This window comes from Macrobrachium nipponense, chromosome 15 (genome assembly GCF_015104395.2).
Source record: "Macrobrachium nipponense isolate FS-2020 chromosome 15, ASM1510439v2, whole genome shotgun sequence".
NCBI classification, from domain to species: Eukaryota; Metazoa; Arthropoda; class Malacostraca; order Decapoda; family Palaemonidae; genus Macrobrachium; species Macrobrachium nipponense.
This window is the reverse complement of record NC_087208.1, coordinates 75,979,233-75,994,232: the sequence shown is the minus strand read 5'-3', so window position 1 is coordinate 75,994,232 and position 15,000 is coordinate 75,979,233. Positions and strand designations below refer to the sequence as shown.

Sequence of the window (15,000 nt, the reverse complement as noted above, 5' to 3'; positions counted from 1 at the left end):
TAGTGTATAATGTAGCAACAATGAAATTTATATTTTCACATCAGCTTAATGTTTTAAAAGGGTATCATTAATTTATAAACTAATAAAAGAACCGTAAACAACAAATACTATTTTACGAAAATATGAATCACCACCGTTTCAACTCAGAATATATCCTATGTTGAATCAGGCATAAAAATAAAGTTATGGAGTACGATGTAAAGAAAATTAACATGAAAGAAATGAATCATTATATATAATGAAATTTTTACCTCATACCAACCTGCACCAAAAGTAATATGATTATTAATATGCTCAAGTGCCTACACTCAATACCTATTTCTTTTTCTATCAGTCTGGGTGTTGCTTCTCACTCACCTCGCATGGTATGAAACGTTGGGGCCGGAAGTAGCGGAATAGCAAGTAGCAGGAGCAGATAAGCAAACGACATGAGAGTGAAGCGAAGAGCAGCACCTGAAACGGAAAATGATTACACCATTAACATATTAACATACGGGCAAATTATTTTAACAGATCTGTCAGTGACTTTTTTACCCTCGCTTTCATCATCATTATCTACATCTTTTCGTTAGGCTATTCTCTGAATATTCGACAACGTACATGGGCATATATATATATATATATCTATATATATATATATATATATATATATATATATATATATATATTATATATATATATGTATATTATATAGGTTGGAAGGAGACCCTCTATCAAACAAGTCTTATTGAAAGATATTGCTGTATCAGCTACTGCATTCAACTTGTAAATAGTCTTCTCTATTTTTCTAATAATAGCTTTCCCTCTGCTATTACAACTGGCGAGTATTGCGCCGATATTACTCATCAGGAGCAGTTAACTTATATTTTGACCTATTTGTGCATTTACTGTAACAAATAAATAAATTTGTAACAATTATCCCTGAAATTGACTGCTCCTGATGGGTAATATCGGCGCAATACTCGCCAGTTGTAATAGCAGAGAGAAAGTTATTATTAGAAAAATAGAGAAGACTATTTACAAGTTGAATGCAGCTGATGCAGCAATATCTCTTTCAATAAGACTTATATTATTTATACATATCTATCTAGCTATCTATCTATATATATATATATATATATATATCTATATATATATATATATATATATATTATATATATATATATCTATCTATCTGTCTATATATATATATATATATATATATATGACTGGTAAAAATGTTCTGTAACAACAGAATTCCATCTAATAAAAGGAGCCCATAAAAAACACCAAAATGTAGAGAGAAAAGTACTATATTTCAGAGACTGCTGTCTCTCTCTTCAGGTATATGAATATACCTGAAGAGAGAGACAGCAGTCTCTGAAATATAGTACTTTTCTCTCTACATTTTGGTGTTTTTATGGGCTCCTTTTATTAGATATATATATATATATATATATATATATATATATATATATATATATATATATATATATTATATATATATATATATTATTATATATAGAGAGAGAGAGAGAGAGAGAGAGAGAGAGAGAATGAGAGGAAGGGGAGAGGAGAGAGACGAGAGAGAGAGAGAGAGAGAGAGAGAGAGAGAGAGGATGCTAGATAATGGTCCTCCATCCTGGTTGCAGCATGTCAAAGTTGACCAAAGACCAAGTACAATTCACCGCTTTGGTCAGAAGAGAGAATATGGAACTCTGGACTCGCCTCCCTGATAAGACTGGTACTAAACATACATACACGCATATACATAATATATATCTATACCTTATTGCTTATTTCACTTCAGGAATTACTTTTTTCCCAAAGTATCTAGCATACCTTCATCATCACGACGGCCGCCTAAGGGACCTAGCCCAACCATTATCTTATCCTCGCAGTCTGATATAAATCCTTGACCTACGAGTTATTCCGCCTCTCCAAAAGTTCTTGTTTTTATTAGTAAGAAGATCACTTTGAACGTCTCTCGCTTCTTGCGTTGTTTATTTTGCTTTACCTTTTCTCACTGTTTAAAAGAGGCGTTAGAATGGAAATGGTAAAGTATGCCAAATAATCATTTCATTTACTTAACCAGAGACTCTTTGATCGTTTTGATAACTGAACACCTGATTTTCAATGGATTTAACAAATACAAATTTCTTGTTCAATGAAGGAGTTTTCAAATATAATTCCTTATGAAGATTATTCTTATATAAATTGCCTGACCTACGTTGCGTCCTTATATTTTCAAAACTAATTATTTTCAAAATACCAAAAAAAAAAAAAAAAAAAAAAAATCTCGTCCATATAGTTGTATAATAGATTTCCTCAAGCTTCATCCATTTGTTTTTACTGTTTATGGTTATTAAAGAGATTACGTGACTGTGAATCACAACAGAACATGTAAGTCTTAATATACTTTTCAGGCAAGCGAAAGAGAACATTTGACTGCCATCCGATCTAAGATTCCTTGCAACGGAAAAAGCTAAAAGCACAAAGGTATAAAAAAAAAAATGGACCCGCATATGTCTAGAGAAGTCGTAACGTTCTTTCTCTACTTTGGGTTCGTCACATAATTCTCTCTCTTTTCTTCACATATGGAATTTCATGCTGTGGATACCTACTCTGGAGGTAATGGAATTTGAAATAAGTTCCCTTTGATTATAAATTCATTGTGAATAATAATAATAATAATAATAATAATAATAATAATAATAATAATAATAATAATAATAATACGTGCAAATAGACCAGACGTGACGTTGATTGACAAAATCAAGAAGAAAGTATCACTCATTGATGTCGCAATATCATGGGACACCAGAGTTGAAGAGAAAGAAAGGGAAAAAAATGGATAAGTATCAAGACCTGAAAATAGAAATAAGAAGGATATGGGATATGCCAGTGGAAGTTGTACCCAAAATCATAGGCACACTAGGCACGATCCCAAGATCCCTGAAAAGGAATCTGGAAAAACTAGAGGCTGAAGTAGCTCCAGGACTCATGCAGAAGAGTGTGATCCTAGAAACGGTGCACATAGTAAGAAAAGTGATGGACTCCTAAGGAGGCAGGATGCAACCCGGAACCCCACACTATAAATACCACCCAGTCGAATTAGAGGACTGTGATAGAGCAAAAAAAAAAAAAATAATAATAATAATAACTTGCGCATATTACTTACACACGGATCATGCACAAACCTGATCAAATATGCTCTAGTACATTTGGACTTTGATAGGAGTAAACATGTATTTATGCGAGTGCCGATACTAATACTTACACATAGTTTGTTTATTTGTTTGTATGGTGCTTTTACGTTGCATGGAACCAATGGTTATTCAGCAACGGGACCGACGGCTTTACGTGACTTCCGAACCACGTCGAAAGTGAATTTCTATCACCAGAAATATACGTCTCTCACTCCTCAATGGAATGGCCGAGAATCGAACCCGCGACCACCGAGGTGGGACGCAAAGACCATACCAACCCCGCCACATAGTACACACACATATATATATTCATATATTAACACAAACATACATACCCACACATATATAATATAAAGCATATTTATTTCCCTCTACCATCATAGCAATTCGTGATCCATATAAATAAAACTACTATTATTGGATTACCTTGCTATCAATGCGGGTATCATAACCCACAATCCGACATCATGATGATGAATAACCAAAGTAAATATTCCACCCACTTTATATATATATATATATATTATATATATATATAATATATAATATATATAATATATATCATTATATATATATATGCAAAATGTGTGCAACATTATTTTGTTTTTTATTTCATCATCATCATCATCGCAATGATAGTAAGATAATCCAAGAGGATCCTAAAATAGAAATGTTATTTTTAAGCATTTGTATCACAAATTTCTTTGATAATATATATAATTTAAAAATATATATAACTGGTTTCACTTTCCTTGTGGCCATAGACTCGTCATATTTTATGCCATACCATTCCGAGGAAGACTCGGTTTTATTATAAACTACCCACAGAGAGAGAGAGAGAGAGAGAGAGAGAGAGAGAGAGAGAAGAGAGAGAGAGAGAGAGAGAGGATGAGAGAGTGTGTTTTCCGTCTAGTGGATTAAATCCGCCATTTTCATCCTATGGGCGGCGAGGGATTCGAAAACCGTTCCCTACTCAAACAGGTGCCAGGAGAGTTAAAAATATATACTGGTAAGTCGAAATAATACTCGTAAAAGCCTCCCTACCTCCTTTCTTAATCGAGCAACTAACTTTCTTCAACGTCGCACAAATGGAAACAGATGACAACGAGCTGGGGCTACACAGGCAATAAATAACTTCCAGAGTTAGTAGCTCATCTCATAGATCAAGAAGTTTTTTAAAAATGGGACTTTTACAATGAAATAATAGATTTGATTTACTGCATGACTGTATACCTGAATTCCCCCGCAGCTGGAGTATTATGATTTCGTTTTTTATGTTTGCTATTTTTATTGGGCAGTAAGCCTTAAAAACGGATTGCTAGAAACACTAAGTATTCTCGAACGAAAGCCAAAAAGCAGATCTACAAAATACGAAGAAAAAAACAAAAACAAAAGTCTTCTTTTACATTTAAATCATACTGATATCAAAGCAATTTTCTTTTCTGTAAAACAAAAATGATGCATCGTTTGGTTTAGATAGTCTTGGATGCTCAGCATTGCCTCTTTTCAATATTGGTTTGCTCTAGTGATTCTGGGCATCTGTCCCATTCTTTGTGCCTACTGGGCTATTTCAAGTGACCTGTTTGATGCCTTTAGAGTTGACAAGGCCATATGAACAGTTCCTTAGCAGAGAGCTCTGCCATCACCAGTCATAATCTTCATCCGTGCATAGTTTGGGTTTGAGTTAACCAGTTCAGGGTGCACTCATGCTAACTTTCCTTGCCATTCTTAAGTTTATGAGCTGTTTATCTGCTGTTATGTGAATAAAATCGGTTTCATTTTTATTGCTTCTTGCTAAGTAATATTTATTATTATGCATATTAGCAAATTTAAGCCATGTAGGAAGAGTTACACTGACTGTCAATGTGCCACACACACACTGACAGACAAACAACAACACGGATAATCTCACTTCAAGCCCATCTATGCATTTTCGTTTTCCTCTGTACAAAGTCTGACGAAAACCCTTCAGTCGTGTAGGAGTTGCGATGGCATGGTAAGTGTGATGTACGGACAGATGGAAAAATGGATGCGAAAATTTCATTAGTGGAGCGTGCACGACAACTACTGGTCTAATATCTTATAATTCAAAAGTTTTACCCAACGTTAAAATTGCGTCAACGGAAAAGACAGGGGATCTTCTTCAAAGTTGAGTACATTCTCCTACGATGACAATGGAAGCGTAACAGGCACTCCATCTATAGTCGCTCGGCAGGGTTTAACAATAAATCATCATCATATACCATACAACTCACAAAAACGTCACATACGATACTAAATTTTGATATCACAGCCGGATAAATAAAGAAATATAACGTGGAATTATTTGTGTGGCACGAAAAACATACATAAAGATGGAAATGGTCCTTGGCTGAAAAAACGGAAAGGGTCAGAAGTATGCATCGCTTATGGTCACCTCCTTATCACGCAAACACGCGAGGAATGAGAGAGAGAGAGAGAGAGAGAGAGAGAGAGAGAGAGAGAGAGAGAGAGAGAGAGATATTCTATTTTGAATGGATTTTTCGGCAATTACTCATTTAATATTCACCCTTTTCCTCATTAGACAGAGAAATGGAAGGCGATGACTCATGTCATAAGTACCTACCATCATACAGCAATTACAGGTAAAAATTGCATGATTAATTAAGCCCCACAACTACAGGTATCGCACCTGAGTTTCTCTGCTAAGAGACGGATCTGATCTGTGGATCTGTTTTTTTTTTTTTTGTTTTTTTTTTTTTTTGTTTGTCTGTTTGTTTGCATGGTGTTTTTTCGTTGCAGCGGGACCAACGGCTTCACGTGACTTCCGAACCACGTGAAGAGTGAACTTCTGTACTGTGGATCTGACGTGAGGCTCTACGCTCACCAGAAGATAGAATAGAACCAAGCGTTCACGAGAGAGAGGAGAGAGAGAGAGAGAGAGAGAGAGAGAGAGAGAGGTTGGTTTAGATTAAGCCGGTATTATGCTAGCACAGGCTTCGGGTCCAAGTATGGTCAGGTGGGAAAGGAAGTAGGAAGTACGGCGTGGCCTCCAGATGAGTGACACACACAAAAGATGAAAATCGGTGAGCGATCATTTCCTTGAGCGGTTTGAGCCCATTTAGCCAAAGAGCTAGCTGAGATTTATTTGACATGCGCCCTACAAAGCATTTGAATGTTTGGTATGGTAGAGGCACCCTGCCTGTCTACAGAAATCTTTGTCTTAAGTGCAGCAAAATTCTGGCGAGCGTGGCCAGGGAGGATTTTAATGACTGGTTCTAATTAATTTTTATTTGATGTAACACTACAAGGCTGGTTATCACATTGTTTCATTAGGATTGTGTTACACTACAAATCAGCAACTCAAGACTTTTTGTTTTTGGTGGGGAGGTCACTGTAATCCCCTGGAAAATGTTATGCAAGCTTTAAATATCTAAAATGACTAACTTAAGACGACATTTTCTGGTGGAAAGGTCATTTAAGACAAGCTCAAGGTCACTTCTGGGTGGTTATTACTAATAGTGGATTTAATTGACATATGAGCTACATCGCTGCAACCACCTGGAAAATGTTAAGTATAGATCATACATCCATATTATCAAACTTAAGACAAACTTTTTTGGTGGAAAGGTCATTTAAGACAAGGTCAAGGTCATTGCTATATGATTTTGCAGATGTAAGAATACCTAAAACTCGATTGTATACTGTTATTTACATGATGTAACTACAAACATTACTTATTGTGGGTTACACTGTGGCCCCTACATCAGCTACCACCAAGGATAGATATTGCGGTGTAATGGTTTCGCAAGACTTGACTACTCTAATGTTGCTAATTATGAGGTATATGTGGTTACTGTTGTGCACCAACACAATACCCAGTACAATGTGTCCCATTAAATTATGCCGTTTGCGTTTTTGCTATTGAATGGGATCTTAGGGTTAAAGTAGCGAAGGGCTGAATGCTTATGTTGGCAGAAGAAATTCGTAACCGTCTTCATGAAATGACTAATCCTCATCTGAGGATGACACGGTCTCTTCATCTGAGGAGCTGGAATCAAAATCAGCCAGGTCATCATCATCCATATCTATCTCAATCTCACTTTCACTTGGCACAAGAGGTTCGGGCATTTGATCTCCTTCGAACCACACAAGTTCAGATGCATCCCCATTCAGTTACCATCCATCTTCTGCCATTGGATTCTGAGTTATGCACTTTTCACGTGCATCTGCCCACATTTTAGCAATAAAGTTGTCCACCTAATTTGTCGGATTACCTCTGCCTCACATGTTGGGATCAAAGAAGCATTAATCCCTTTTAGTTTTTCAAGTTGAATTCCTGTAAAAAATTGTACAGGAGAACAGTTGAATATTCGTTCATGATAGTGAAAACATCATGCATCAATTGATCAAAGCCTACAAGGAATACAAGTGGACCCAGTTTTATCAAAGGAACTCGGTGCGAATATGAATATTAGCAGAAAAATGTACAAACTCAATGCATTTGCTTCATAGTAAATATCTAAAGTGTCTAGACTTTTGGGACGGAAGTTTCCCTGGGACTAACAACAAAGACACGAGCCGACCTGCTTAGATGAACGACTTGTAAATAAAGCACCGACCTCAGACGCTAATGAGTTTTCTTCTCCCTTTTTTCTGTTTATCAGGTGCGAATATTTTTTCCAATCGTCTGCAGGTTCGTTTGGAATATCACTCTAGCATACAATTATAAGATAAATTTCTGTTATATCAGTCCTCTTCGAGATATCTTAGAAATATATATATATATATTATATATATATATATATATATATATATATATATAATATATATATATATATTAGGCTTGTGCCTTGTATGATAAGGCGCCCTATGAGGTAATGTTAGACTAGCGATAATCTTACGCTAAGTCGGTTGGTATTGCACTTCCATCTTCAATGGAGTGTCTGGGGTTTGTAGATCATTTACGAAGTCGGTATTATCTTGTTGGTTATTACGACGATGTTGTTAAACTCATGGTGAGGAGGTTCTTGTAGAAAACACTAATATACATATTTATAATATATTGTAATATATATTACAATAAAAGATAGGAAACAGAAGATTAATTTGAAGGGAGAAGGATTGTCAACCTAAAATTTACAGAAAACTCACTCATATTTTGTTCACTGCACAAATAAAGGCAGGGCACTTAAAAAAACACATAATATATATATATATAATATATATATATATATATATGTATATATATATATATATATATATATATATATATATATATATTAGGGGTCTAAGATATTACATCTTGCAACACCATAGGTTTTCTTTTTGTTTCTGTGCAGGTCTATGTATGTTATAATAACCGAGTGGTCGTAGACCAAGTGGGAAGGACTAAAGACAGACAGAGTGAAGGGTGGGAAGAGATTAGGGAAAATCAATTAGTCGAGATGATGGCGTTCTTTGATCCGCCTTTTCCTTGCGTGGAGGGTTTTCGCAAGAATGGCAACAGCTTTCGGGTTTCTCAGCAAGTCTTCGGGGATGAGACTGCTAGCCCTACTCTTTTTCTTTCTGTTACCCCAGGGCGCACCCAGGAATGTGGCGACACCATCATCCACATTGGAAGGTGCCATTGAGTTTCCCTAATCTCTTTCCAGCCTTAACTCTGTGTTTAGTCTTTCCCACTTGGTCTACGACCACTCGGCTATCATGACATGGACCTGCAAAGAAGCAAAAGGGAAACCTATGATGTTGCAAGAAGCAACATCAACAAATAACACATACAAGAGACTAGTGACTTATTTCCTTCATTAGCAATCTCTGGGATTCTTGAGTTTCAGGGTGACCCATTGCTATCCACAGCTGGTCACCCATCCAAGGTTGACCAGATACAGTATAGATTCCTTAATTTTGATAAGACATTAGGGGGTAAATGACAACATAAATGGCAATTTTTCTGGTGTTAAATAAACCCAATCTAAATAATTAGTGCAGCTTGGGTACATTCTAATATTAAATTTCTCAGACTAGCAAACTGACCCATCTACGATGGGTGATAAAACACGGGTGCAGAAGTGAAAAATTTATATGTACTATTTGTTTAGTAATATTAAAATAAGGGCGATTTTTATACATACCTACTACAGAACCTCTTTGTACACAATATTATCAGTTTGTCCACAACTTAATTTCAAGTTGGCAGAGTCAGTTGCTCTGCTCATTGCCACATACAGTTGGCCATGCGTGAACATGGGTGACGGCAGAAACACACCAACACGATCCAAAGTCTGGCCCTGCGATTTGCTTGCAGTGAATGAGAAGGCCAGGTTGATGGGAAACTGCCTGCACCATAACTGGAACGGAAACTGGTTGTCCGAAGGCATCAGAGGAATCCGGGAGATGAACAGACGTTTGCCGGTGTGAGGGCCTGTTGCTATCACTGCTTCGATGACGTGGGAGTTTAGCTCCATAATGGTGTACCTCATTCCGTTGCAATGTCCATTGGCAGGATCGAAATTCTGAAGCAACATTACCGGGCAGTACTTCTTCAACGTTATTTTGTGCACTGGCAGTCCCGATGGATTTAAGTTATTAAAAAAATCTTGCGGATATTGATGATAATTTTCATCTTCTATTGTGTCCGAGCTGAAACATTCGCGACTTTCTCCGGGGAAGTTGTACAGAAATTATGTATGAAAAATCGTAAAGTAACTAAGTCTACGGGAATAACCAGCCTCGTTGCACAGCCACAAACAGCTCCGTTTCAGGGAATCCCTATTCACTCCCACCCCCTACAAAGGAGGGGGGTAGTTGGATGAAACCCCATTACAAACCCTCTTACGGGTCCCCACCATAACCCTGCCAAGTTTCATGCCCATCTGACCAGCCATTTGGCCGTGATTGAATGACAGACAGACAGACATTACGCCCATTATAGTATGATGTTCCATAAGCGCCCGAATAAAGTTTTACAAGTTTGCATTAGGTAAAAACAGCACCTGTATTTCAGTGGGTTAACAAAAAAGGTATAAGAAAAACAAAACAGTGCTCTTTACCTTATGGTTTTATTCTGACTTGGCACGGACATAGCTGCGTAAACTTTCAAATTACGTGATGATTACCAAAGACAAATTAGAACTTACCATGAAAGCACCCATCTCCTTTAAAATCACGCAACTACCTGCATCATTGTTTAAGCAAGGACACAGGAATCAGGCTATACTGTCACGTGAGTTGACGAGCAGTAATTTCAATATAAAATTTCACCAGTTCCCAAGTAGCATTTTAACATAAACTTCGTTCATCGTGACACTCCTACACTAAAGGTGCCAACACTACTGTTTCTGGCTTTTAGTGGAACCTTAGAATGAGCGCTTGAGTGCCCTGCCTTTGTTTGTGCGGTGAACGAGTATGAGTGAGTTTTCTGGAAATTATAGGTTGGCAATCCTTCTCCCTTCAAATCAATCGATGTCTGGTAACGCATAGCACTTCTGTTTCCGAGGCTTTATTGCAATATTGCCGTTTAAAGGCCATAACGGTAAAAAGGAAAATTAAAAGCATTTATACACACACACGCACATATTATATATATTATATATATATATATATATATTATAATATATATATGTATATATATATATATATATATATAATATATATATATATATATATATATATATATTATATAATAATATATTATACATTTATATATATAAAAATGTATTACACACTTAAATATGAAGTTACTAATACCCACATATACAACATCAAATTAACATTACTAATACCCATATACATCAAATTAACATAACTTGAGAATAACTTACTCCGAGGGGTATCATATATATATATATAATATATATATATATATATATATATATATATATATATATATATATATAAATATATATGCATACGGCCCGGCCAGGACTCAAGTTCTTGCCTTATTTGGTTTGACAGAAAATTAGACGGCTGACTTATTCTATTAAGTTATCGCGAGAGATATGGCTTCGAATCCTGCCCAGGGCGGATAAACTTACATATCATTGTCTTTGGGTAAGTGAATTCAATATTTATGGGTATTTGTGCTTAATATCTGAGAGGAAAAATAAGTCAAAACTATGAGTATATATATATATATATATATATATATATATATATAGTATATATATAATATATATATACATATATAGATAACATATATATATATATATATATATATATACATATATAGATACATATATTATATATATATATTATATATATAAGCATATATATATATACATATATATAAATATATATAATATATATATTATATATATATATATATATATATATATATATAAACATAAAAGGTAAAGAAGACAGCATAGTACAAATTTGCAGAATAACAATCACACTCTCAGGGAGCTATAACATTAACAAACACAACTTACAAACACCAGGTGATCCTTCAGGACAATCTGTGACCTCTGACCCTCAAAGAGAGAGACAGGTGCACCTAATGCAGGCCAGGTAATCCCATTAGGCCAATGTGTTGTCTCCGGCCGTGTATCTTCATTACACACCTTGTTAATGGGCGCTGCAATGAGTATTCTTTCAGTAATAGGACTTTGACATCATTCTCGGGTGTCATTAAAATCGAATTGAATTCTGAGCGTGGAGAGAATGAAAAATGCGTTTGGATAATGAAAAATGCGGTCAAGAATAAAATGAAAGGGTATGACAACATTTAAATGCTTGAGAGTAAGGGGAAATGAAGAAATTTTAATACCAGTGAGAAAGACATAATGACAAAAAACAATTGCAACAAACTTACACAATATACACAAAAAGAGGCAAAGAACCTCTACCCCTTGCCCCCCAAAAGCAATAAATTTATAAGGAAAAATGGTGGCAATATATATTTTGATAAACAACGAACAAGACAAGAACAGTCTCACCGATTCAAAGGATGGAAACAACTCGGCTAACAAAAGTAAATAAATAAATATTGCATTTGCCTCACAATTTGCTAAAAATGCCACAAAACCGCGAAGTCGTCATGTGAAGGAAGGCTCTTTACCTTATAAATAGTTCCCATATATCCACAGACGAAATTCTGGCAGGTCCTATACCATATAATGGTCGTTGGGGATTCATGTCATTTCACAAATGGCGAAAGTATGGGCTCACACAAGACCTTACGGAAAACAGGAAGAATTCGAGTCCTAAAAATGGACACTTCATAGCTTCAAGATGGCCGAAACTTGGGTCTGTATATGTACACACAATCACGCACACACATATACATACATACATATATCATACATACAAATATATATATATATATATATATATATATATATATATATATGTATATATGTATATAAGTATTGTTACGAACCCCGTGAGAGGTCCACTTCAGGTTCGATATTATTATAAACAAAAAGAATTCAACACCAACAGATGAAACTGGGGATAGGAATATAGAGAGAAACACTAACAGAACAAAGGTTTATTTACAAGCCCACTAACAAAGATAAATGCAGAATGGTATCTCCTATTTACATAAAAATGGTAAAATCTTACACTGCATGAACTAGGGAAGAAGTGAGGTAATTCAAATACTTGCTGGCCAGTTTTGCGACTCGAAGCGATGGCTTCACAAAGGAGAACGGTGGAACTTTAGACGTCTTCTTGACTCTGTACTGCGAAAAGCAATGTCTATTCTTGACTCGAAGGGCAGGAATTCCTCGAAACCTCTTGTAGGAAGTTTCTTCTCTCAAGGCTTGCTCAACGTCCAAATAACTCGGTCGTCCACTCTTGAAGACAACTTGACCAGAATTCGACCAAACTCTCGAGCCCCTTTTCCTCTCTGATCCTTCGTCTGTTCCTTCTTCTCTTATCTCCCTCTGATGATCTCTGATCTCTGCTGCTGGGCTCTCAATGATAATCTGATCTGTGACTCTTACTGATGATCTCTCCTCCTACTTCGTCAGTCCTATATATATATATATATATATATATATATATATATATATATATATATATATATATATATATATATATATATATAATTATATATAGCGTGCGTGCGTTAGCCATCACATGCCTTTTACTACGAATAAAAAAAAAGGTTTCTGAAAATCACTAATAAGCGTTAGCAGCTCGATCAAAGCAACCGAAGTAACACCTTCAGATATGGGGGAAACGTCCTAGTTCCGCGTCATCCACAACATAAACTAGATGCCTAGAAGTACAAATTCGAGACCTCAAGAACCCGGAATTTCGTCATCACTCTCACCTAACGAAGTCGCTCCCCCACATTATTGCTTATATTAACGCGGGCCGTACTTCCAAAATTCCCGTAGCATTTGTAACCCTCTACAAACTGCCCCTTTATTTCCGAGAACCCGCGGCGCAGAGCAGCAATTGACAGAGAGAGAGAGAGAGAGAGAGAGAGAGAGAGAGAGAGAGAGAGTTCATATAGAACAAAAACTACGGTTAATGGAAAGAAAACGGATGAAGAGATACAGATAAATAGATAGACAGAAAGAGATAGAGAGTGATAATGGGATCGTCATCATGCTAAGGAATGACACCACCAAAGGGTAAGAAGGGAGGGGACCAAAGGGAAATGGGAAAAGTTGGGGGAGGGAGGGGGGTTGGATGAGGCAATGACACTATAAATGGGGGGGGGTGGGGGGTGTGAAAGGGGACTTTGGGGAGGGGGGCATGGTAAAGGTTGGGGAAGGGGGTGGAGTGCTAGAACATGTGACACGTGGAGCGGGTCGGGTTGGTGTTGGCGGAGGGGGCATGAAAGAATTTGCCGAAAAGAAGGGCGGGGATGAGTCAGGGGGGTCAGGTGGGTTTCCCCCTTTGGAGGAGGTCTTAGTATTAGGTTGGGGGAATAAAGAAAGAGTTGAAGAAATGGCAAGAAGGAAGAAGGGGGGGGCGGAGGGGGGGGTGGGGGGGGGGGGGGGGGGGGGGGGGGCGGTTATGAGGAGGAGGAGGGTCGAGATGGGTGGTGGTCAGGGGGTCGGGGTGGTCGAGATCAGAGTACGTCACTCTATTTCCATAATGACCTGAGAGGATATGACCTCGTTAGCTGAGGGGAAAAGGGCGAAGGGAGGAGAGATAAAAGGGGGTGAGGAGTGAGAGAAGAGAATGAAAGAGATAAAGAGAGGGAGAGAAGAATTCTAAAAAACTGTTTTAAATCTCTGGTGGTGTGAAAGCTTTGTCTATAAGTGTTAACATGCCTAACACAAATACGTTATGGAAGATTAGTGGGACGTTTGGTTTATTTTCTGGTTCAAGATTTGTTTCCATAGCTGGTTTCTTATTTTGATACACCAAATGGGAACCTTGTAAAGAAAAAGAATGAGTGATGCGACCTCCAGCTTACTCGGGGCGTGTGCAAGATTTTCCCCTCACGCATAAGTTAACATTATATTCCTAAGTTACGTGAAGTGGTCTTCATAATTAATAGTCATACTCAGTACTACTTATGCTAACAACAAGGATAAAATAAAAAAGGACACAAATTGAACACGCTAATAGACTCTCAGTTATAATTGGAAACAAAATAATCGAACAGAAATCTAAACAAAGCCTAAATCTTCGGTCAAATAGAACCTTGTTTCACCAATGAAAATTAAAATAAATATGCTATATATTTCATTAAAATAATTTTTCTGTACTAAACTGTTTGACATACACATAATTTATCTTTGACATTTTCATTCAAATAAACATATCATCAATATCCTACCCTAAAATTCCTGTATCTTTAACTCAACACGAAAAAACTTTTTCAGACCTTCTTAGACCCTTCCATACGGCTTTCCTACTCCCC

The 15,000-nt window shown here is 36.6% G+C and overlaps 1 protein-coding gene across 1 annotated transcript in view; it reads right to left on the bottom strand.

Moving 5' to 3' along the window:
* The window catches only part of LOC135195072 (piezo-type mechanosensitive ion channel component-like), a 347,594-nt gene that overhangs the window by 219,791 nt on the left and 112,803 nt on the right, over window positions 1-15,000 (bottom strand). Inside the window, exon 4 of the mRNA XM_064221446.1 lies at window positions 358-453. Within this exon, the coding sequence (XP_064077516.1) occupies window positions 358-453 (96 nt within the window). The remainder of the gene's footprint in view (window positions 1-357; window positions 454-15,000) is intronic.